This window comes from Thalassophryne amazonica, chromosome 14, assembly GCF_902500255.1.
Source record: "Thalassophryne amazonica chromosome 14, fThaAma1.1, whole genome shotgun sequence".
Lineage (NCBI taxonomy): Eukaryota > Metazoa > Chordata > Actinopteri > Batrachoidiformes > Batrachoididae > Thalassophryne > Thalassophryne amazonica.
In genome coordinates this window covers 64,090,608-64,115,035 of record NC_047116.1, presented here as the reverse complement: position 1 = coordinate 64,115,035, position 24,428 = coordinate 64,090,608, and the positions used below count along the sequence as shown (strand labels likewise).

Sequence of the window (24,428 nt, the reverse complement as noted above, 5' to 3'; positions counted from 1 at the left end):
CACTGCACTATACTCAATGTGTCTAATGCACCTTATGGTAGTCTTTGAGCAAAAAGCCAATTTTGACCTCATCTGTACTACCTAAGGTTGTCAAACAATACTTACAATCCAGTCGTTGTGACAAAAGTCAGTTTCAGTTTGCACAGGGGTCAAAAAAGTTCCTCCAATTTAGTAACAAGTGATGCAGTTTATTAGAAGAGATAATATATTAATTAATGGAATACTTTTGACTGTGTTGAATGCTTGGTCTCTAAAGTAATGGTCGAAAGAAGTCCATGTCAATTGGATTCGATCGAGAATGTCAACTGTCATATGTAAATTGGATTTGACTGCATACAGTGCTTCCAGAAAGTATTGACATTGCTTCCATTTTCCACATTTTGTTATGTCACAGCCTTATTTGAAACTTGAATTAATTAATTTATTTTTCCTCAAAATTCTACTCACAACACCCTATAATGACAATGTGAAAATTTATTATTATTATTATTATTATTATTTTTTGCAGATTTATTAAAAATCAAAATTTAAGAAATCACAAGTACATAAGTATTCACAGCTTTTGCCACAAAGGTCAAAACTGAGCTCAAGTGCATCCTGTTTCCACTGATCATCCTTGAGATTTTTCTACAGCTTAATTGGAGTCCACCTGGGGTAAATTTAGTTGATTGATATGATTTGAAAAAGCACACAAACTTCATTTTTCCCACATTTATATTACAGCCTTATTCCAAAATTGAGTAAATTCATTTTTTCCCTCAAAATTCTACTTACATTTATTACATTTTTTTAGTGTTTAGTGTAATCACATTTCATTGATTAACATCACTGTGGGCAGATGAATCAGTTAATCAGTGAAATGCCCTGGTGGAGTGAGTGGTTGCTATAAACCAAGTTGAATACCCCTGCTCCACAGAAAGAAATACTGGACAGGGAGGTAAATAAAGACAGTTGACAAATATATACATATACTGCACATCTAAAAACAATCCAAATTTATGCCAAAACAACATGAGTAGAAAAAGTAGCCAAATATCCATGCAAAAAAAAGCAATAAACATAAATCAATCGATGCAAAAACCTAACCATAGGCTGGTGAGTTGGTGGATGTGACATCACACAGCAACAATCCATGCTTTCTAACATGACTTGAACTGAGGTGCAGATTTCACAATTTAAAATAAAACGAATTAAATAAAACTCTAACAGTTTTACAGTAATTTTAAGTGCTGCAACAGAAATAAGTACCGGTTGTCTCCTGAGATTTTTTTCCAAGAGCACTCTGCGTAAAGAGCCATCCATCGCTGATTCTTCTATGTGAGGTGATCACCTATTACCACTCCAGTACATCATCCTGCAAGGAAACACAAAAACTCTTTATACTATGTCCTTATGGATAATTGTAGACAATAAGCATAGTGATTGTGAAAACGCTGACTGTCCTTTCTGGTTTCCATAATGTGTTATAACATGGCCTAAACAGACCTCCAGATTTATTGAACAAAGATGAAAAATAATTGCATATAATATTTACATATTTATTTATAAGCGAGTGAAATATCAGATGGTGATATGTTCAGTGAGAACAATTTAAAAACACACACAAAAAAATTGTTCATATAATGACTTAAGCCCCTGTTACACATAGCCAGATTGTGCAGGAAACAGGCCGACATGGGAAAAATGGTCATAATCCAGATGCAGTCGGGAGGAACAGTCAGCCATGTCAGAACGCAGCCAGACTGATTTGTCCACACCTGTCACATTGCATCCACAGCATATGTAGATTGCACAGACTGCTATCAGATGGCTATAAAAGGTGCTGAAGACTGACCGATGTCTAAATGTCTGGATGACAAACAGGGGACTGGAGTAGGATGCAGCGCTGTGTTCTCCCTTCACACAGGACCTGTACTGGACATCAAAGAACAACCAACATATGGACCAGACTCACGCCATACCTATCCAAGCGGGCATTGGTGCGGTCACCCACTCCCATTCAATGACTCATTCATTCATCCTCTTTTTCCCAGGCTCACTGACCTCACTTGCGTGTGTGTGCGTAGAAGTACTGACATGAGTATGTGTGTGGGTGTGTGTTTTTCATAATGCCAGCTTTTGATGCTGAATTTTATTGCCAGCTAAACTTCACAGCGTGTGCATGCACACATGCGTGTGCATGCACATGCTGAGAGTGTGCTCTCAGCGGACACAGACACAAAGAGTCTCTTTGCTGAGAGACTCTTTGCTTTGGCTCTCTTTGCTGAGAGTCAAAGGACACCTTTGCTTAAAAGTTTGCAGTGAGCTTTCCCACTATTCATCAGACACAGGTTTTCCAGCAAACTGTAATTTCTTTTTCTTTTTTTTCCCACAACGCAACTCTACATGGTGAATTCTGGTTGGATTATCACATAGGATTTATTCATGGCGTCATTGTTTCCAGCATTCCACCACAGCTATGTGCTTCTGACGCACTGCGCTGCAAAATGCTCCTGAAGGTGAGATTCATGTTTCATATGTTGTCATGGCAAAACAGTGCCACGTCATATGTCCGACAGAATTAAATATGATCAAGCAATAATTTGTTTATTACAGTGGTGAGATCTGTTCAGCTCTGAGCCTCTGGCGTGATGTGTGACAGCGTGTGCACCTGCCCGCCAGTTGCCGTGCTGTCACAGATCTGATGGGCACAATATTTCACATTATTCATGTCACCTATGGAGAGGAATATTATCTGTACTGTAAGGTCTATTATGGATATAACAGCCTGTCCAGATCTGCAGCTTCGTGTGCTGTGCAACGCATTGACCCACAGTGGACACGGTGCTTTCGATTTGTTTGCATTGTGTTCATATCGCCTACACATGGACGGCTGCGTGCCACAGCAGTGTTCCTTTGTGCTCCAGGGGGGCAGTGGCGGTGGAGATTATAAATGGATAAGTGGCATGTGCAGGTCATGCTGGCAGGCTTTCCCATGCCTGATCCATCTTGAGGTTCCCTCATACGCGTTGAGATTGTTTTGAATCCTGTTTATGCCACCTTCAGCATATGTAAATTGCAGTCAGATGGCGCTCAGACCGCCATCGTATAGGTGTCTCACCTCGATGGCACCCGGAGTGTTTTGAACATGTGCAACACACTTGAGACAGCCGGCCGACTGCGACCAACTGTGTGGAAATGAAATCTGACTCTTTTTGATGTGGGCTGATTCATCATTCTGACACCAGTCTGCATCATTCTGGCTATGTGTGATGGGGGTATTGCAATCATATCCGGTGGTAGTTCACTAGCAGAAACCAGCATTATTAATATACAAAGCAAATTCAAAGAGATCCCTTAAAAAAAGGCCTGTACAAGATAATGCAGGCAAAAATATCTGTTGGAAAATAAATATCTATATATAATATCTGCTGCAAAATAAAAACATTTGGTAAGGGAACTGCCAAACAAAATATTTAAAAACTAATATAACTAAGAACAGTCCTCCAGACAGTGAGCCGAGAAATTTGCTCGACTTTTATTGTTGCTTTAATTAAACAATGAGGTAGTTACACCCTTCAACTAAATTTTGGCAGCTGTTTCATAATAAACTACAAAAGTTCAAGTGGTTCACTGGGGTGAGGATATTAATGTGAAGTAATAAATTATACAGTTTGAATCAAAATTATTGTCACCCCTGATTTTACAAGTATATAATTCAGAATATCTTCAAACTGTTTAAAACTAGACAACAGGTCCTGAAAATTTTTGGAGTGAGCTGAAATTTACCATTGCACAAAGGACTCCTGAAAACATTAAAGAATTTCAGCACATAGTAAAGGATCAGAGGCAGAAGCTATAGGCAGACAGGTAGTGCTGTGAATAATCCTGTAAATAATGAATGAAGGTTCTACAGATAAATATTGGTGAAAGGTGGGAATAACTGTTTCTGTAATTCAGCATTATGCATGCCTTTTATTTTCTGTACTGTATTTGTTCAGTAACCTCAGAAAACATATTCTGATTATACAAACTTGATTTATTTGCATTACTTTTGAAAAAAAATAATGTCTGGATTATATGGCAATAATTTTTACCAAGACGGTATCTCATTAAAAAAACAGCAAACTTCAATGTTAAAAAAAAAAAAACAACAACAACAACATACAATATTGACCAAAATAACAAACCTGTCTACACTTCACCTCTAAACAATTGTTGCAAACTAAACATTCAGTTAAAAAATAAATAAATAAATGAATGTACAGACTTACGCTTTGGCTGGGTTGACAGCAATGGCATAAGGCTAAACAGAAAGTATCTGTCTTCTCATTTTGTGGAAAATCAGGTCCATTAAAGTGCATGCAAACTGTTTACACCAATGTGTGCAAAGCTTTTCAAAAATGTACAGAGTTTTCAAATGAATGACCTGGAAAATTTCCAGCCTCTAATTTATTGTGAATTTGCCTTGAGTTGCTTTTATCACTGGTGCGACTTCTTAATGAAACCCATTTGACTATAATCGACCTGAGTCTTTGGCTGGGAGACACATACAAGTAGTATCCAGCAAAACCTCTGTCTTTATGAAAAAGGCAATTAACAAACAGGAATGACATGATGAAGCAGACCCTGTATCTCCAGCAATTCAGTAAGTATGACAACACTTTCTGCCGTCCAGCATAAATGAGGATACAATTCATCATCTATTGTCAAAATATGGGCTGAGCTTGTGAATCATCCACCAAACAGGGATGATTCTGCATTCATGTGTTAATGGAAACAACAACAACGACAACAACAAAAAATAGGTTGTTATAGCAGAATCACTGCATCTACAACAGCAGACAGTAGACGATGTTGATCGACTGCCGATGAGGGGCTGTATGTTAGAATAGAATAGAAAGAGAAATAGGCTTTATTGTCATTGTACAAGTGATACCACGAAAGTGCAGGATACTCATCACAGTGGCATAGCAACACACACATACCCATCACGCAAAACACACATACACAAAATACAATGACACACACACACACACACACACACACACACACATAATACCAATAATAACAATCACAAATAAATAATACAGCCTTAAGTGTCAAATGCATGATTAGACATAGTAAAACTAATAGGTTAAAAAACATTATTGCACAGTCCCTATTCTATATTGTTATGGAATGAGCCCCGTCTGCAGTCAAACTGCAATGCCTCAGTCGAGAGCAGTGCCAGGGAGGACATTGAGACTAAGGTAAACAACAAACTGTGTATAATCTGGCATATTAAAAAATTAATTTCTGTTTATTGAGTTAAACATATATGTTTATCTCTGCAGGAATCCTCTTCATACTCCCTGAAACCTCTAATGTATGTAATTTTTGCCTATTGAGTGCCATTTTCACTTATTCCATCCACATCATATAGCCACTTAGTCCATGATATGTTCTAAATCTACCAATATGCCAATTAATTTCAGCCTACGGTGCATCCAGAAAGTATTCACAGCGCTTGGCTTTTTACATTTTTTATGTTACAGGCTCAATCCAAAATGGATTAAATTAATTTTCTTCCCTCACACGTCTACACATAACACCCCATATTGCCAATATGAAAACTTTTTTTTAGATTTTTGCAAATTTATTAAAATTTTAATAAAACAACCAAGAAATAAAATGTACATAAGGCCTAGTTCAAAAATAGAAGCCTAACTGCTGATTTGCATTGCATTTGTCATGAACAAGCCATTATTTTATTTAGCACCATCCAGATTTATCTGTGAGTTGCCTATAGCCTCTTTGACAGGTATTGACAATTTCATGGAAAAATTCCGCATGGTTCCAGAGATATCCACGAAATTTACCCCAAACATAGCACTTTTTCACCAATTTTCTGTGACAAGACATTTAGCATTATCATTTAAAGTTGAATATTAAAGAAATAACCTTGTATTTTGTCAGTTTGTTTGTTTGTGCTTCATACTATCAATCAATCAATCAATTTTATTTATAGCGCCAAATCACAACAAACAGTTGCCCCAAGGCGCTTTATATTGTAAGGCAAGGCCATACAATAATTATGTAAAAACCCCAACGGTCAAAACGACCCCCTGTGAGCAAGCACTTGGCGACAGGGGAAGGAAAAACTCCCTTTTAACAGGAAGAAACCTCCAGCAGAACCAGGCTCAGGGAGGGGCAGTCTTCTGCTGGGACTGGTTGGGGCTGAGGGAGAGAACCAGGAAAAAGACATGCTGTGGAGGCGAGCAGAGATCAATCACTAATGATTAAATGCAGAGTGGTGCATACAGAGCAAAAAGAAAAGAAACACTCAGTGCATCATGGGAACCCCCCAGTCTAAGTCTATAGCAGCATAACTAAGGGATGGTTCAGGGTCACCTGATCCAGCCCTAACTATAAGCTTTAGCAAAAAGGAAAGTTTTAAGCCTAATCTTAAAAGTAGAGAGGGTGTCTGTCTCCCTGATCTGAATTGGGAGCTGGTTCCACAGGAGAGGAGCCTGAAAGCTGAAGGCTCTGCCTCCCATTCTACTCTTACAAACCCTAGGAACTACAAGTAAGCCTGCAGTCTGAGAGTGAAGCGCTCTATTGGGGTGATATGGTACTATGACGTCCCTAAGATAAGATGGACCTGATTATTCAAAACCTTATAAGTAAGAAGAAGAATTTTAAATTATATTCTAGAATTAACAGGAAGCCAATGAAGAGAGGCCAATATGGGTGAGATATGCTCTCTCCTTCTAGTCCCCGCCTGTACTCTAGCTGCAGCATTTTGAATTAACTGAAGGCTTTTCAGGGAACTTTTAGGACAACCTGATAATAATGAATTACAATAGTCCAGCCTAGAGGAAATAAATGCATGAGTTAGTTTTTCAGCATTACTCTGAGACAAGACCTTTCTAATTTTAGAGATATTGCGTAAATGCAAAAAAGCAGTCCTACATATTTGTTTAATATGCACTTTGAATGACATATCCTGATCAAAAATGACTCCAAGATTTCTCACAGTATTACTAGAGGTCAGGGTAATGCCATCCAGAGTAAGGATCTGGTTAGACACCATGTTTCTAAGATTTGTGGGGCCAAGTACAATAACTTCAGTTTTATCTGAGTTTAAAAGCAGGAAATTAGAGGTCATCCATGTCTTTATGTCTGTAAGACAATCCTGCAGTTTAGCTAATTGGTGTGTGTCCTCTGGCTTCATGGATAGATAAAGCTGGGTATCATCTGCGTAACAATGAAAATTTAAGCAATGCCGTCTAATAATACTGCCTAAGGGAAGCATGTATAAAGTGAATAAAATTGGTCCTAGCACAGAACCTTGTGGAACTCCATAATTAACCTTAGTCTGTGAAGAAGATTCCCCATTTACATGAACAAATTGTAATCTATTAGATTAATATGATTCAAACCACCGCAGCGCAGTGCCTTTAATACCTATGGCATGCTCTAATCTCTGTAATAAAATTTTATGGTCAACAGTATCAAAAGCAGCACTGAGGTCTAACAGAACACACAGAGATGAGTCCACTGTCTGAGGCCATAAGAAGATCATTTGTAACCTTCACTAATGCTGTTTCTGTACTATGATGAATTCTAAAACCTGACTGAAACTCTTCAAATAGACCATTCCTCTGTAGATGATCAGTTAGCTGTTTTGCAACTACACTTTCAAGAATTTTTGAGAGAAAAGGAAGGTTGGAGATTGGCCTATAATTAGATAACATAGCTGGGTCAAGTGATGGCTTTTTAAGTAATGGTTTAATTACTGCCACCTTAAAAGCCTGTGGTACATAGCCAACTAATAAAGATAGATTGATCATATTTAAGATCATACTAACACACAATAATACATTTTTGTAAAGGTAGAAATGTCATTTCCTAGAAAAAACATCATGTTTCTAAAGCAAGGTAAAACTGTCGCAAGCGTAACGCTGAGAATAAGTCCTTGATTTATTTGTGTCAAAACCTTAGCTACGTATATCTCCTACTCTGCTTCAATAGAATAATTATATTACTTGTTCAATAATACCAGGAACTAATGGACAGAATTTCTTTGTTTCAGGCTTCTGCAGACTAAAGAAGATACCTCCAGCTGTTGTCGCAAGTGTTACGCTCTAGCACATTATAGTTTATATGGACTTATAATTTCTAGCAATGACTGAACCAAGACCAATGGAAATATTGAAACTCTGATATATAACCATACCTAGAATGGTAGAGAAGCTTGAATCTTCGACTGGACTGGGTTGCTTGACGCGAGGACGTTTCGCTTCAAATCGCAGAAGCTTCCTCAGCTAAAATTCTTGCTCTGGAACTCTGACTTCTGTCTGACTCTTGTCTGACTCTTGACTCTACAAGAGTCAGACAGAAGTCAGACTTCCAGAGCAAGAATTTTAGCTGAGGAAGCTTCTGCGATTTGAAGCGAAACGTCCTCGCGTCAAGCAACCCAGTCCAGTCGAAGATTCAAGCCTCTCTACTATGGAAACCACCTGGACAACTGAGAGCCTACACAGAAACATACCTAGAATGATAAAATTTCACAAAAAAGAACACTTTTAAATTTTGATGGTTATGTCACACATTGGTTTCATTATTTTTGAACTAGGCCATAAGTATTCTCAGCCTTTGCCATGAAGCTCAAAATTGACCTCAGGTGGATGCTGTTTCCACTGATCATCCTTGAGTTGTTTCTACAGCTTAACTGGAGTCCACCTGTGGTAAATTCAGTTGATTGGACATGACTGGGAAAGGCACACACCTGTCTACATATACATACGAGGTCTATTAGAAAAGTATCCATGTCCATTGTGGGGCGTCCTTAAAGCTATAGTAACAGTCCTTAAAATTGAAGCCCGTAAAATTTTCACCGAAAGCGAGATAAATTTTTCAAATGGTTTCCAGCTGCTTGTCTCTAACAGTTTCTGAAAAATTCTGATGGAAAAAAAGCCCAAAGCATTCCGCCATTTCCTCGCAATGAAACAACGATGAGAGGGTAGACCACGCCTCCCACAAGGTGTACTCACAGGTGAAAGACGCAACCGACAGGTGTGGAAAAACTCACGCATGCGCACGAAGGTTCAAGCTTGGCTGACATAAAAACATATGATTCAAATCCATATGGTTTTTGAAAAAAATAATAAGGTCGGATACTTTTCTAATAGACCTCGTACATGTAGGTTTGTACAGGGGTCAAATATTAACGCTGCTCTAATTTGGTAAAACGTGATGCAAATTATTGGTTGAGCTAGCGGGATGAATAAAGGGAATAGTTTTGACCATGTTGAATGTTTTGTGTCCACAGTAATAGTCAAACAATGTCAAAGTCTATTGGATAATATGACATATGACATGTTACCCGTAACGTGAAAACTAAGCATAACAGATGGTGCAACCTTTGTAAAATATTAATGTACCTCCTGGCTTTACTCCATAATTGCAACATTCAGTAATAAACAGTCCAAACAATACCTTTTTTGAATCATTATGGTAACACATACAATGCAGTAACATTTCAGTATAACTGGAGTATTATGTCCAAGTTGGTAGGTATACATTAAGGACCAAAATACCTTAGGATTGTTTTCAGCAACTTGCTGAACAAATGTGACAATTATGACATGTAATCTTTACATGATGTTCAGGCAGTTGTGAAGACAGAAGGATGTTCAACTCAGTGCTTGCAAAGTGTACCGAATGAAGCAGCCAGTGGATGTAAGTTCTGAATTGATTGGCATATTTACAGCATAGTGGTGAATACACAAAGAATAGAGACCAAAACATAAAACATAGCTCTGTAGGGAAATCAGACAGATATCCTCAATCCTAAAAATGGTGTTTGACATTACATTTTGAATTTGACTTACCCAGGGGAAGCCCATGCAAGTGCCTCCATTTAGGCAGTAGTCTGTGCAGTGGTTGACCTCACAGCGCTCCCCTGAAAAGTCAGGCCAGCAGTAGCATCTCCAGTCTCCTTTCTCATTGGCTAAGCACCGCCTCCATTCTCACATGGAGGGCGACACAATTCACCTTCACAAAAGCCAAAGCACTATCTCTTATTTCCAGTCACATTAAATTGTGATGCAAATGTCAGACTTCAATCTGTCTGCTAAAAAAATATAGTTTCGCACAATATTTGTGCAGCATTTAAATTGTGCTCTGAATGGCAAATATACCAACAATTGTTTGAGTGACACAAGCAAAAAATGTGTAATTCAGTAATGTTTCACCTCATCTTTCAAGTGCTGCTACATCTAAGATTACAATAGAACATACAGTAAAGTGACTGCATCAATGTGGTTTACATGTTTGACATTGATTCATGTGAAGTAATTATTTGTGCATTTGTAATTTTCTCACTCACTCAAATTCCATCACTTATTCCAATTAAAGCCCTGGTCAGACCGAAGAACAATGAATAATGAGCCACGTAGCATGAATTTTTTGTACAAGTCAAGTTATTCAACAAACATAAGAGAATAGTGGCTCTTAGAGGCAGACTCTTTGGCTAACGAGGCTCATCCCTGAGCTTGGCACTAATTTCGTGAAGTTCAAAAGTTAGCAAAAATAGCATGGGGCAATTTGTGTACCAGGTACCACAAGGACAAATGAGGATGTTAGAGGCATATTAGTGGTGCAGCTGATCTGCTCTGTGTAAGACTGATCCCATCAGATCTCAGAAGCTAAGCAGTGCGGGACCTAGTTAGTACTTGGATGGGAGACCTCTTTGGAACACCAGCGGCTGTGTGTGCTCTGCCTCCTGCTTTAGGGAAGCATCATTTACCCTGACAAGCTAGAGTGGTCCAGCGATGAGGCAGAGGTCTTGAAATGGAAAGCAGATTTGAATTACGGTTTTGCTTTATAAATACTTTTTTTTTTTCTGGATAGAATAACTACATTCATGTAAACTCTTAAAATGTACAAAGTGATATATAACACAAATCTGTTAATTTTAAAATAATGCACTAATTCTGAAGATTTGAACATTATCATACAGATGCCCAGAGGGGATTATGGGTAAATTAAGCCTCTGCTCATACTGATTGCTTGATTCATTCATTCTATGTAAAAAACAACACAAGTGAATCAATGTAACGTGTTGGAGTTTACAAATAAATGTGCTTTTGTAAAATATGTCTTTTTTTTCATTTGTATAAAAAAGAAATAAATTTTCAAGATCCCGCTAGGCAGCGCCTAAGTGCACATGTGATGACATCACAACTCTATCCGGTTAAGGAGACAAGGTTTCTTTCAATAACAAGAACTGTCAAAAAACATTCTCATGTGTGGTTGGAATTGTGTGGCAATAGGAATCGCCTTTTGAATGCTTGAATAACGATATCAGTCACACAAAGAAATCAAATAATAGTGAAAACATGTTCGGTGCGGTGTTGTAACAGATCAATCAGTTGCTCCATGAGGCGTCATAACATCAATTAGGCTGATATCGGACCCGATCTTCCCCTTCCGACAATCTTAAAGTAGACCTGCATTGAAATAAATGTGGTCAGATTTCAGAAAATAAATAGCTGATATGTATTTATAAGACCCTTGTAAATGCAGTAAAGTAAATCTGTAAGCCCAAATTTGTAATTCAGCGGAGAAATCTTCGTTTAAAAATGACAAATTTGCAGCTAAAATTTAGCCCTCTCTGAAAACACTTTGTACAGCCGTATCATTTCCATGACGTCAGGGACAAGACGATGCGCTCCCGCCTTCAGTCCGATCCCGCATTGAAACTGATTTTATCTGTTAGTAATGTTACTTATACACGTCCTGGTTTCAACATCCAAAAGTAAGCTGCAATGAATGTGAGATACAGATCTGTGTGCTCAGATCAGCAACGACATCAACAGCGGGCGCCGTTCTTCCTCTCCTGCTCTCTGCCTCCGCTGCGCTTATTAAGTCTGTGGGCTCGTTAACGAGCTCGTTAACTGCCAACTCGGGCCACTCACACCACCTGTGTCTGCTTTGCAGCTGGTGGTGTGCCAGATTCAGCGCACAACACCGGCATCACCTCTCTGTCTACTGAATGGAGCTGCAGCACACTTGGCACAAGTCCTGAGATTACGCTCGCTGTTTTAATGCGAAGCGGCCGGTACACCTGTTGCTGCAAGGACAGACTTCTTGCGGCAAAATCCACAGCACCGCACGTCTCGGCAATTGGAGCCCCAAAGCTCCATGGACGCTGAGAGAGGTTTATATATTTTTAATGACTGGGATTCTTTGCGGGTCTCGCCTCCATATCCCGCGATGGTACCAGAGGCGAAAGACAGTAGATTTTCATTGCGACACCACTCAATCAAACGGGCGTATGAAAAAGTCCCCCAAAATAATTTTCAAGCACAAATAAAAGAAATGTGTACTCACCAAACGTGCCGCAAGACAATATGAAGTTTTAAAAAAGTAGATCCTTCCGTATAAGACAAGAAAAAGGTGCAGATGCAAACTGACGTAAATCCACAAATTACAATTGGCGCAATGCATGCTGGGAGAGGGTCTTGTCCGTGACGTCTCGGCAGCGTCCATGATGAGAGGGACAATTTGCGAAGGGCTAAATGTTAGCTGTAAATTTGTCATTTTCAAATTAAGATTTCTCTGTTGAATGACAGATCTGGGCTTGCAGATTTACTTTACTACCTTCAGAAGGATCTCATGTGTAAATGTAAGTCATTTTTTGTTCAAAAAATCTGACTGCATTTTTTTCAATGCAGGTCTCCTTTAAGGATGTCCCGACAATCGTGATGACGCTAAATATAATCATATCAGATATTCCTGCCATGTGTGGTGTGTTAAGAAGGACGTAAGGAGATAAATGTGACATGCAGCCAATCAGAAAGCGAGGTGTTTGACCTGGGAATGTTCGTGTGTGAAATCTGTTTGTGTGTTGTTTTTACCATGTGGCTGACACCACACATTTATCTCCATGTGTGTGGTCTCTCAGGTTTTGGAAACCTAGAGATAATTTTAAAATTCTGTGGCAGACAACACTGTGATATAACCGGTGGCCAGTAGATGGCAGTGTTCTGTGCATTTTGATGCCGGTTATATCACACGGCCTGAATCACAATTTAAGACTTTTGGGGGAAGCAACCTGGGCTTCTTCTGGCATTTTTACATAAAACACCACAATAACAACGTCTATAAATGCAGAGAATATTCACGAGAGTATTAGGCACAATATACAAAGATTTTACAAAGATATACAAAGATATACAAAGATTTTAATCCTGATCAGAGCGTCTCAAATGCATTTCTCCTGTCGTGAACTTTTACCCATAATGCACTGCGCACACACCATGTCCACACTAAAACCTTTAAAACGTGTCCAATACTTTAAGACTACAACATATATCTGACATTTTCACTTTATAAAACTTCAGACGTGATGCTAATTTAAATAACTTGTCCGAAATTAGTTTGGTTAAAATTTTAACCATAAGGGCCCTGTCCCACTGGGGAGAGGATCAATTGCACATGAATTGAGTGCACAAATTATGGGCGTTCATTGTCGTCCGCAACAAAAATGGCCAAAAATGACAAATGTCCCAGTATGAATTACAGTATATTAATATATAGCGAATATATGATGAACAATCACAGTTATATAACGCATGTAGTGAGTACGGGTGTATTATGACTGCATCGCACACGTGTTGCACGTGCACGGCATCTGCAGTCCTGGATTGCAGCAGCTATTACGTCTTTGTGGATTTACACAGCCGGACCGGCACTGACTGGCAGGTATGTCACTTTCTGCCACATATAATACTTTGGGTTTACGTGACGTGTTTGTTATGCATTCACAGATTGTCCGCAAATCAGCTGCAAAGCAGATGTAATAAAAACGCTTTATTCGTGGCCAATTTGTATGCATTCGCTACAACATATTTTAGTTTGTGATGTGAACATGATGGGCATGATATATATCTGTTTACACACTTAGGTAAATGGTGACTCTAAAGGCCCTTATCCATTATACAGCTCTGCCACTACTCAGTTTGCCTCGACTCTACTCAGTTTGGTACCAGGCACTTTGTTTTCCAATACAATTGAGAACCTCCTCAACGTGAGTGGGGTCATCAGAGCATGGCTGCGCGAAACTGCCGTGACATTGATTTATATTTAAACAAACGTATAAACAGCGGAGCTCCATCTAAGTGAAGGCTGCAGGCAGTGAGACGAAATACGCTTGAAAGGTACAGGAGACTTTGGGAAGCCATACAACAGTATGAAGCCAAAGATGAGAGGATACATGAAGGTAAGATCATTGTAGCTATCCCTAGCTTCCTCAGTAGCTCATAATAAGTCCACTGTACAACGTTGTAATGACTGCAAGCTGTCGCTATTATGTAGTAAAAATGTAGCTGTCAATATAAACTGCTAATTTTGATTCATTAATTTCAGCAACTATAACACCTTTAGTCACACTTTGCTCCATTCTGTCTTGATGTCAGTGACTTGGTCTGTATATAAAGACTTTTTTTGAGCAATAACTGGGTTAGATGTCAATACTTAATGTTCAATGGACAGATTTAATCATGAAATGGTTCTGGATCTGTTAAGATAATTATAAAATTATAAAAATCGCCTTTAACATCCCCAAACACACACATTCTTTGAGTGTTTTGAAAGACATTTTCCTGATTTAAGATCAGAATTTACGTCACAGTTTGTTTAACACCTCCTTGACAAATGTAACACAAATAACCCAGATCCTCTCATTTTACAGCAAATGATTAAATGCCCCAAACACATACACATCTGGTGGGTGTTATTTTTGAAAAAATGATACATACAATTAAATGTGATTAATTTAGATGAACTAATCACAGACCTTATCATGTTTTTTTTTTTTTTAATGACCAGATATCACTAATTAAAATATGCTGTGTGGGTGTGTTTGTGTGTGTTTCAGATGGTTTTCTCAGAGATGCCACCACAAAACATTATACAACAGAATGGGGTGTCTTTATCGTGTGCCTACATGTTATACACCTGTTGTATCTCACTGTGAATTTTGAATGATACATTTTTGTACGTTTTGCAGAAATGTCTCCACTTGCTTGTCTAGGGTGTAACACATCTTTCACCCAGTGACTGCTGGTATAGGCTCCAGCTCCCCCACCAAGACCCTTAATTGGAATAAGTGGGTATAGAAAATAACTGAATCATGAACACACAAATAATTACTTCATGTGAATCAGTGTCAAACATGTAAACCACATTGATGCAGTCACTTTATTGTATGTTGTTTTAATTTTATGATGTAGCAGTGCTTGAATAATGCGGTGAAACATCCCTGAATTACACATTTTTGCTTGTGTTACATTAATCAAACAATTGTTGGCACATCTGCCATTCAGAGCACAATTTAATTATTGCACAAATGTCTCCACATAAATTTAATTTGTAAAGGTTACCAAGATTTACTGACATAAATTAAATGCTAAAAATGGAAAAGATGTTTTAGCATAATCCAATAGTATATGTTAAAAAGTTTGACATTTAATGGGGCCATAAACATAGATGGAAGTAAACAAACAGTAAAACTGGTTGTCCACAATATCTTAATAAATTACTTCTGGCTTGCTATAAGTCATCCAGCAGAATAATGAATCATACTACAATAGTTTATGGTACACAGTAAATTTTGCTGAGTAAAATATACTCTGCCGGGATAACATTTGGTCCCAGTCTAAATAGAATAAAATACACTCTACTGTAGAGTGAAATCAGCTCTACCGTCTTGTCAATCAAATGTTTCTCCTCCAATAAGAGTTGATTTTACACTGTGATAGAGTTGATTATTATATCTCATTAAACCCTAACCCTCGTATAGCCAGAATTCATTGATACTAATGGTGCGCTCACTGAAGTGTCTATTTGCAGGTCCCTTCACACATAACAGGAATAAGGCTGAATGGTGCAAGGAGGATTCGAATGGCACTCGTGAAAAATCTGAGTTGCACCCGAATGCTTCATACAGCAGTTGGCACAACTGTTAGGTCACAGCAAATGCAGTCCACATTCCCATCACACTCTTGCTGGAAACCCAATCGAACAGCAGTCAAGATGAGGTCGTACTGCTATCTGACAGTAGTCACAACATTCGTACAGCATGCCATACGCAGTCGGACCATTCGGACCTCGTCGGGGCTGCACAAAATGATCACCTGTCGAACCCCCTGGCCGAATGTTGCAATTGAGCCAGCCTTCACACCAGCAGCCGAATGAGGGGAATGGCACCCAAATGTCCATTGGACCCACACTCAGCCAGTGTCGAGGTGCCACCCACAAACTTCCAACAACAGTCGCTGGGCACTTAGAAAATGCAGACCCAGTCATATGGCCAGCATGAATATAGTGCCCAGGACACCACTGTGGAGGTCAAAGGGCAGTCATTGTGTGCCACCACCAAACACGAAATGTCCACAACTCATCGCTGGACCACAGTGTGGTTTTGCACGAGTAAATAAACTTGCATGAAATGAATGAAAAGCATAGCAGCTGTAATGCTGTTGTGACTATTTTAAAATGGTGGGTTTGATTCTCGTTTCGGACGTGGTTGGACATCACACTCAAGACTCCTCCAGCGACAACACTCTCTGACCAATCAGTGGCCGGCAGCCTGTTAACAAGCGATTTCAGTATTGGTTTGGCTCGCTTGGAACTTCACCTGAGCAGACACCAAGTACCAGCTACTATGCTGAATGCAAAGGCAAAAAAAAAAACTGAGTAGAGTTGTGCTGTGCCAAGCCGAGTAGTGCTAGACCTGAATCATAAATTGACCGTAGGTGTGAGTGTGAATGTGATTGTCTATATGTGGCAATGTGATAGACTGGCGTTGTGTCCGGCCCTTGCCCCTAACCACTGGGATAGACTCCAGCTCCCTGTGACCCTTAATTTGAATAACCAGGTACAGAAAATGAATGAATTCATGTCACAAACTGTTTGAGTTAATAATAATGACCTTCAATTCAATTCAATTCAATTTTTTTTTTATATAGCGCCAAATCACAACAAACAGTTGCCCCAAGGCGCTCCATATTGCAAGGCAAGGCCATACAATAATGATGTAAAACCCCAACGGTCAAAACGACCCCCTGTGAGCAAGCACTTGGCTACAGTGGGAAGGAAAAACTCCCTTTTAACAGGAAGAAACCTCCAGCAGAACCAGGCTCAGGGAGGGGCAGTCTTCTGCTGGGACTGGTTGGGGCTGAGGGAGAGAACCAGGAAAAACATGCTGTGGAGGGGAGCAGAGGCTTGCCCTTGACACTACAATATCATCCAAGATCAAGTGACCAATAGAAAGGTGACATATAACTTCATATTAGTTTTTAATATTAACCATAGGTGAATATTTAATCAGTTCCTTGAAATACTCACTGACAACCAGTTTGACCTTTCAAGGTCATCTAGGATCAAAGGACATGTGACCAGTAAATTCATATAAAATAACTCCATTTTATCCTTGACTAAACACAACCTTTCCATTTTCATGTTTAATCCATATTGGCTCTGAATGTTTTGAGTTTAACAGCCATGCCTTGAGTGTGAAATGTCAAGGTCATAAAATGTTAGGATCATGTGCCCACTAGAAAAGCAATATTTGAGTTTAGTAACCATAGGTGTATCTATAACCAATTCCTCACAATAGCCACTCTAAATTTCCCTATATACTGTACATGAATTGGGTCTAAATTTTGACCTTGGACTGTAAACTTGACTTTCAACAGATTATTTTTTTATATCCTTCCTTCAAATCAGGATCAGACTTACCTGAAATGTTAACATCACTACATGTGTTGTTGACTAGCACTTTCCCTTCTGGGCAGGTACATTTGGCTCCAGTTGGGTTGAGCAAACACATGAAATCACAAGTTATCTCAGGCATGGGTTTGACACTGTGGAGACAGTTAAAAAGAACCAAAAACATCATCTGTTATCCTGGCCTCAGATGAGAGCTGTTTGTAAAACATGCTTTTCATTTTGAGAGCAATGTGATTAATGGCAATATCGTGGTTTCTAGCTTTGAAACGTGTTATTTTCTTCAATGAAAAGATGATTTACAGATTAAATAGCCAAAGTGTGCAGGCATATATGAATTTCTTTTTAAGGTATCCCTTTTGATAAGCAGCATAAATTGCAAGCTATTTCTGGTATTATCTCAATAGTACAAACATCTACTTTAACTGCATTTATGAGAGTTTTTCTGCAAAAGGAATACTGAGACAACCACACAAAAGTCAGCAATCAAAGACAGAAAGCAACTACTGCACAGCAAAATCCATCTTTATTTGTGACATTGTGAATGAGTTACTTTAGATTAGGCTATTGTATTGTGTTGTGGAACATTAATTAGTCTGCCATCTCTCCAACAGGCCAATAAAGGTTTTGGGCCATTTAGTGTATTAAAAGTTGTGAATGACGACACTCAAATTTCATGACCAAAACCAAAGATGGGAAACAACACTGTAAATAGTTGTTTTCGTTTTGCTCAAAAACATCAAACCTTCATGCTGGATTTGCAAGATGTGCACAATGTTGGACCACAGATGACATAGCACATGGTTGGCCTAATGAGTCACTGAGGAATGCAACAGCTGCCCTTTAAGTGAAAAACTGACCATGACTGATCTGTTGGTCTGCACCCATTAACACCAGAGAAGAAACAAATAACGAGAGCAAGGCTGCTGTCTGAAAAAAGAGGGAGGAAGATCAAAACTCCATTGATTAGTTGTGCCTCATACACTGGGTTATTTTAACCTTTACATCTGAAAAATGGACCAACAAAAAATGTGTTTTTTCACTGTGCAACACCACAATGGATGAGGTGCAAAAAACACAAAAATGTGTGAAGTCAAAAAGCACCTTTTCAGATGGTTTAATAGGAAAAAAAATACCATCCTGTACATCTGCATTTTAAACCTTAGGGTATGGAACAGACTTCTGTTTGAATTACCAGATTTAAAGGTATACTAGGGCACTGCCCGTGGGGATCCATGTGGTCTAGAATAGGTAGTGTTTATAAAATAGATAGCTTACATTTTTCAAGGGTCACAATAAATTATGCAACTTTTCTATAATGATTTTGAATGGCACGTGAGTCCATCAATGTCCTTTGTTCACTGTTGTTATGTATTGTCCATAATTTCTCCAAAAATATTAGTCCTATCAACATTCCATTTTGGTGGCGTTTATCCTTGACCCAAAATTCATAAGCATACCAAACACAGAATGTGAGCGCTCCCCAGTTTGTCTGTGTTCGAAGGTACAACCATGCAGGCACACACATAACCAGGCAAAGAGAAGCCACTTTGCTTCTGGTCTTCCACCAGTAAACTTCTTTTGGAAGCAGGTGCACTGAGCACTTAGCCACCACACCACTTAGTTCATAAATAAATAATCTCCATAATTATTTCACAGAATAATTTGTATGCTATGGACTGTTGTGTGTTCTATGTGTGTACAGTGTGCACACTTCACATGAATGCCCATGGACAACGTACCATCTTGTTGCTTGTATCGATGGGCGATCAAAACATTAGTGGGCTTTTCCACACCGAGAGTGACAAATTCCACAGATTGCTTGCCATACTTGTGAATTTTGAAGACCTCATATTTGAGCCCAGTTCCATAGATGAAGTCTTCAAATATATCAATCCTGTATGGTTGTGAAATTCCTATAAATACAGCAGAGAAAAGACAAATGATGATGAGTGTGTAATGCTCTCAGCATACTTGGAATAATGAAAGATTATGTCCTGAGGCTGACAGAAGAGAAGAATGTTTGATGATGTAGGAAGATAATTTCAACATATGGAGATAATAAAGCTTAGGTTCAGGAGCAGGACCACACCAGATGTTTATTTATACCTAACTGCCCTGTATGCCCCTGAAAAGCCTTCAGTTAATTCAAAATGCTGCAGCTAGAGTACTGACAGGGACTAGAAGGAGAGAGCATATCTCACCCATATTGGCTTCTCTTCATTGGCTTCCTGTTAATTCTAGAATAGAATTTAAAATTCTCCTTCTTACTTATAAGGTTTTGAATAATCAGGTCCCATCTTATCTTAGGGACCTCATAGTACCATATCACCCCAATAGAGCGCTTCTCTCAGACTGCAGACTTTGTTCCTAGGGTTTGTAAGAGTAGAATGGGAGGCAGAGCCTTCAGCTTTCAGGCTCCTCTCCTCTGGAACCAGCTCCCAATTCGGATCAGGGAGACAGACACCCTCTCTACTTTTAAGATTAGGCTTAAAACTTTCCTTTTTGCTAAAGCTTATAGTTAGGGCTGGATCAGGTGACCCTGAACCATCCCTTAGTTATGCTGCTATAGACTTAGACTGCTGGGGGGTTCCCATGATGCACTGAGTGTTTCTTTCTCTTTTTGCTCTGTATGCACCACTCTGCATTTAATCATTAGTGATTGATCTCTGCTGTCTTCCACAGCATGTCTTTTTCCTGATTCTCTCCCCTCAGCCCCAACCAGTCCCAGCAGAAGAATGCCCCTCCCTGAGCCTGGTTCTGCTGGAGGTTTCTTCCTGTTAAAAGGGAGTTTTTCCTTCCCACTGTCGCCAAGTGCTTGCTCACAGGGGGTCGTTTTGACAGTTGGGGTTTTTCCATAATTATTGTGTGGCTTTGCCTTACAATATGAAGCGCCTTGGGGCAACTGTTTGTTGTGATTTGGCGCTATATAAATGAAATTGATTTGATTTGATTTGATTTATTCTCATTTTTGTGGTCTATCCTCCTTTACTTTGCTCTCTCATATAGTCTGCCAAGTACAGGAGCCGTGGTAGACCCAAATCACATTCCAGTATCACTCATAGTATACTATAACTGCCACAAAATTAATATTTGTGTTTCATTGATGGTGATGTCATTTCTTGTGAGGCTTTGCTTAGAAGCTCAGTGATTTTCAGAGAAATCGTTTGATAACAAAAAAAGAAAAAACTTGAGGAAATCAAAGGACAGCATGAGCATAGAAGGAGAATCTACACTTTGTTCCGGAGTTGGCTTTACCGTGTCTGTCGCTGATTGTCACCAGAGGGTCCGAGCCATCTAATCTCACACTTCCTATCTGTGAGAGCTCAGGATCAGCCCAGTACAAACGCTGGTTGAAATAATCAATGGCTATGCCTGAGGGAGGATGAAGGGAAGAGATTTATTTACCTTAAGAATTACACTGAGGTCATTATCAATGCAGAACAGCAAACAGGCGCAGACTTTAATGTCTCAGAAGCTTTGTTGGAATAAACAACACAGCACATCAGATACACAAAAAAGCCAGTCATTTGTTTCTTTCCAGCTCCACCTGTACACTGTTCAAAGAAAATGGACAGACAACCATCTTATTGTATGGTCCCCTTCTGATGGCTGCCAACATTACAATTCCAAACCAATTCCACACCACCTACTCATTTTACTTTCTTCCAAATGCCCGAGTGGATAACTCAGCACCTTTAATGTGGCATTTAAATAGGTCTGTGTTTTTCCACAGATGATGAATTCCTCTTTCTTTGAAGAAGACAGCACATGGGCCGCTTGAATTAAAGGAGGCCAAAGCAGCTTGTCAAGGAGTGGATCAGCACTACGTGGCTCCCAAAAGATACACCAAAATATTTCAAATTGCTGTTAAATGTTCCTTATTTCTGAAGATCTTTGGCATTATTTCCTTTAATCTTTAAAGATTTATTGGTACATTAACATAGCGAATGTACAACACACATCCATCTTTGTATTATATCCATCAGGGTCATAAAATAGCATAGATGAGTCTTAATTTTCACAAATCCACATTCATAGCCTACTATGCAAGTTAAAAAGATGACACTAGTTACTAAGGATAACTTCAGGCACTATACAAGGGGTGGGCAATCATGTGCCATGAAGGGTCAGCACACTGCAGGTTTCCCTTTATATCAATGGTAAATGGTCAAGGTTGAGTAGGATTACTTTGAAAGAATACATGTGGATTACATGTATGTATGTACATACATTTGGAATACTACTACTCTGATTACTTCTGTTGTAGTCTTACACACCTCTCTGCAGCTTCTCTCCCCCTGCCATCCCCTCATTACCCCATCCCCGTAGAGACGGTGCCTGCTCCCAGACCACCAATAACCGCAAAAATCTATTTAAGCATCAAATTCAAAAAGAAAAAAATAATATAGCACCTTCACTGCACCACAGACTAAAACAGTTAAATGTGGTCTATTAAACATTAGGTCTCTCTCTTCTAAGTCCCTGTTGGTAAATGATATAATAATTGATCAACATATTGATTCATTCTGCCTACAGAACCTGGTTACAGCAGGATGAATATGTTAGTTTAAATGAGTCAACACCCCCGAGTCACACTAACTGTCAGGAATGCTCGTAGCCACGGGCCGGGGCAGAGGATTAGCAGCATCTTCCATTCCAGCTTATTAATTAATCAAAAACCCAGACAGAGCTTTAATTCATTTGAAAGCTTGACTCTTAGTCTTGTCCATCCAAATTGGAAGTCCCCAAAAACCAGTTTTATTTGTTATTATCTATCGTCCACCTGGTCGTTACTGTGAGTTTCTCTGTGAATTTTCAGACCTTTTGTCTGACTTACTGCTTAGCTCAGATAAGATAATTATAGTGGGCGATTTTAACATCCACACAGATGCTGAGAATGACAGCCTCAACACTGCATTTATATCTATTATTAGACTCTATTGGCTTTGCTCAAAAAGTAAATGAGTCCACCCACCACTTTAATCATATCTTAGATCTTGTTCTGACTTATGGTATGGAAATAGAAGACTAACAGTATTCCCTGAAAACTCCCTTCTGTCTGATCATTTCTTAATAACATTTACATTTACTCTGATGACTACCCAGCAGTGGGGAATAAGTTTCATTAGCACTAGAAGTCTTTCAGAAAGCACTGTAACTAGGTTTAAGGATATGATTCCTTCTTTATGTTCTCTAATGCCATATACCAACACAGTGCAGAGTAGCTACCTAAACTCTGTAAGTGAGATAGAGTATCTCGTCAGTAGTTTACATCCTCATTGAAGACAACTTTGGATGCTGTAGCTCCTCTGAAAAAGAGAGCTTTAAATCAGAAGTGCCTGACTCCGTGGTATAACTCACAAACTCGTAGCTTAAAGCAGATAACCCCGTAAGTTGGAGAGGAAATGGCGTCTCACTAATTTAGAAGGATCTTCAGTTAGCCTGGAAAAGAGTCTGTTGCTCTATAAAAAAGCCCTCCATAAAGCTAGGACATCTTTCTACTCATCACTAATTGAAGAAAATAAGAACAACCCCAGGTTTCTTTTCAGCACTGTAGCCAGGCTGACAAAGAGTCAGAGCTCTATTGAGCTGAGTATTCCATTAACTTTAACTAGTAATGACTTCATGAACTTTCTTTGCTAACAAAATTTTAACTATTAGAGAAAAAATTACTCATAAACCATCCCACAGACGTATCGTTATCTTTGGCTGCTTTCAGTGATGCCGGTATTTGGTTAGACTCCTTTCTCTCCGATTGTTCTGTCTGAGTTATTTTCATTAGTTACTTCATCCAAACCATCAACATGTTTATTAGACCCCCATTCCTACCAGGCTGCTCAAGGAAGCCCTACCATTATTTAATGCTTTCGATCTTAAATATGATCAATCTATCTTTGTTAGTTGGCTATGTACCACAGGCTTTTAAGGTGGCAGTAATTAAACCATTACTTAAAAGCCATCATTTGACCCAGCTATCTTAGCTAATATAGGCCAATCTCCAACCTTCCTTTTCTCTCAAAAATTCTTGAAAGGATAGTTGTAAAACAGCTAACTGATCATCTGCAGAGGAATGGTCTATTTGAAGAGTTTCAGTCAGGTTTTAGAATTCATCATAGTACAGAAACAGCATTAGTGAAGGTTACAAATGATCTTCTTATGGCCTCGGATAGTGGACTCATCTCTGTGCTTGTTCTGTTAGACCTCAGTGCTGCTTTTGATACTGTTGACCATAAAATTTTATTACAGAGATTAGAGCATGCCATAGGTATTAAAGGCACTGCATTGCGGTGGTTTGAATCATATTTGTCTAATAGATTACAATTTGTTCATGTAAATGGGGAATCTTCTTCACAGACTAAAGTTAATTATGGAGTTCCACAAGGTTCTGTGCTAGGACCAATTTTATTCACTTTATACATGCTTCCCTTAGGCAGTATTATTAGACGGCCATTGCTTAAATTTTCATTGTTACGCAGATGATACCCAGCTTTATCTATCCATGAAGCCAGAGGACACACACCAATTAGCTAAACTGCAGGATTGTCTTACAGACATAAAGACATGGATGACCTCTAATTTCCTGCTTTTAAACTCAGATAAAACTGAAGTTATTGTACTTGGCCCCACAAATCTTAGAAACATGGTGTCTAACCAAATCCTTACTC

General features: G+C 39.0%; 1 protein-coding gene across 1 annotated transcript in view; it reads right to left on the bottom strand.

Annotated features, from left to right (window-relative positions):
- lrp1bb (low density lipoprotein receptor-related protein 1Bb) overlaps positions 1–24,428 on the bottom strand; it is a 1,555,752-nt gene that overhangs the window by 145,552 nt on the left and 1,385,772 nt on the right. The window contains exons 80-81 of the mRNA XM_034186395.1: positions 21,019–21,135; positions 19,503–19,676 (exon numbers count right to left, since the gene is read on the bottom strand). Of these exons, the coding sequence (XP_034042286.1) occupies positions 19,503–19,676; positions 21,019–21,135 (291 nt within the window). The remainder of the gene's footprint in view (positions 1–19,502; positions 19,677–21,018; positions 21,136–24,428) is intronic.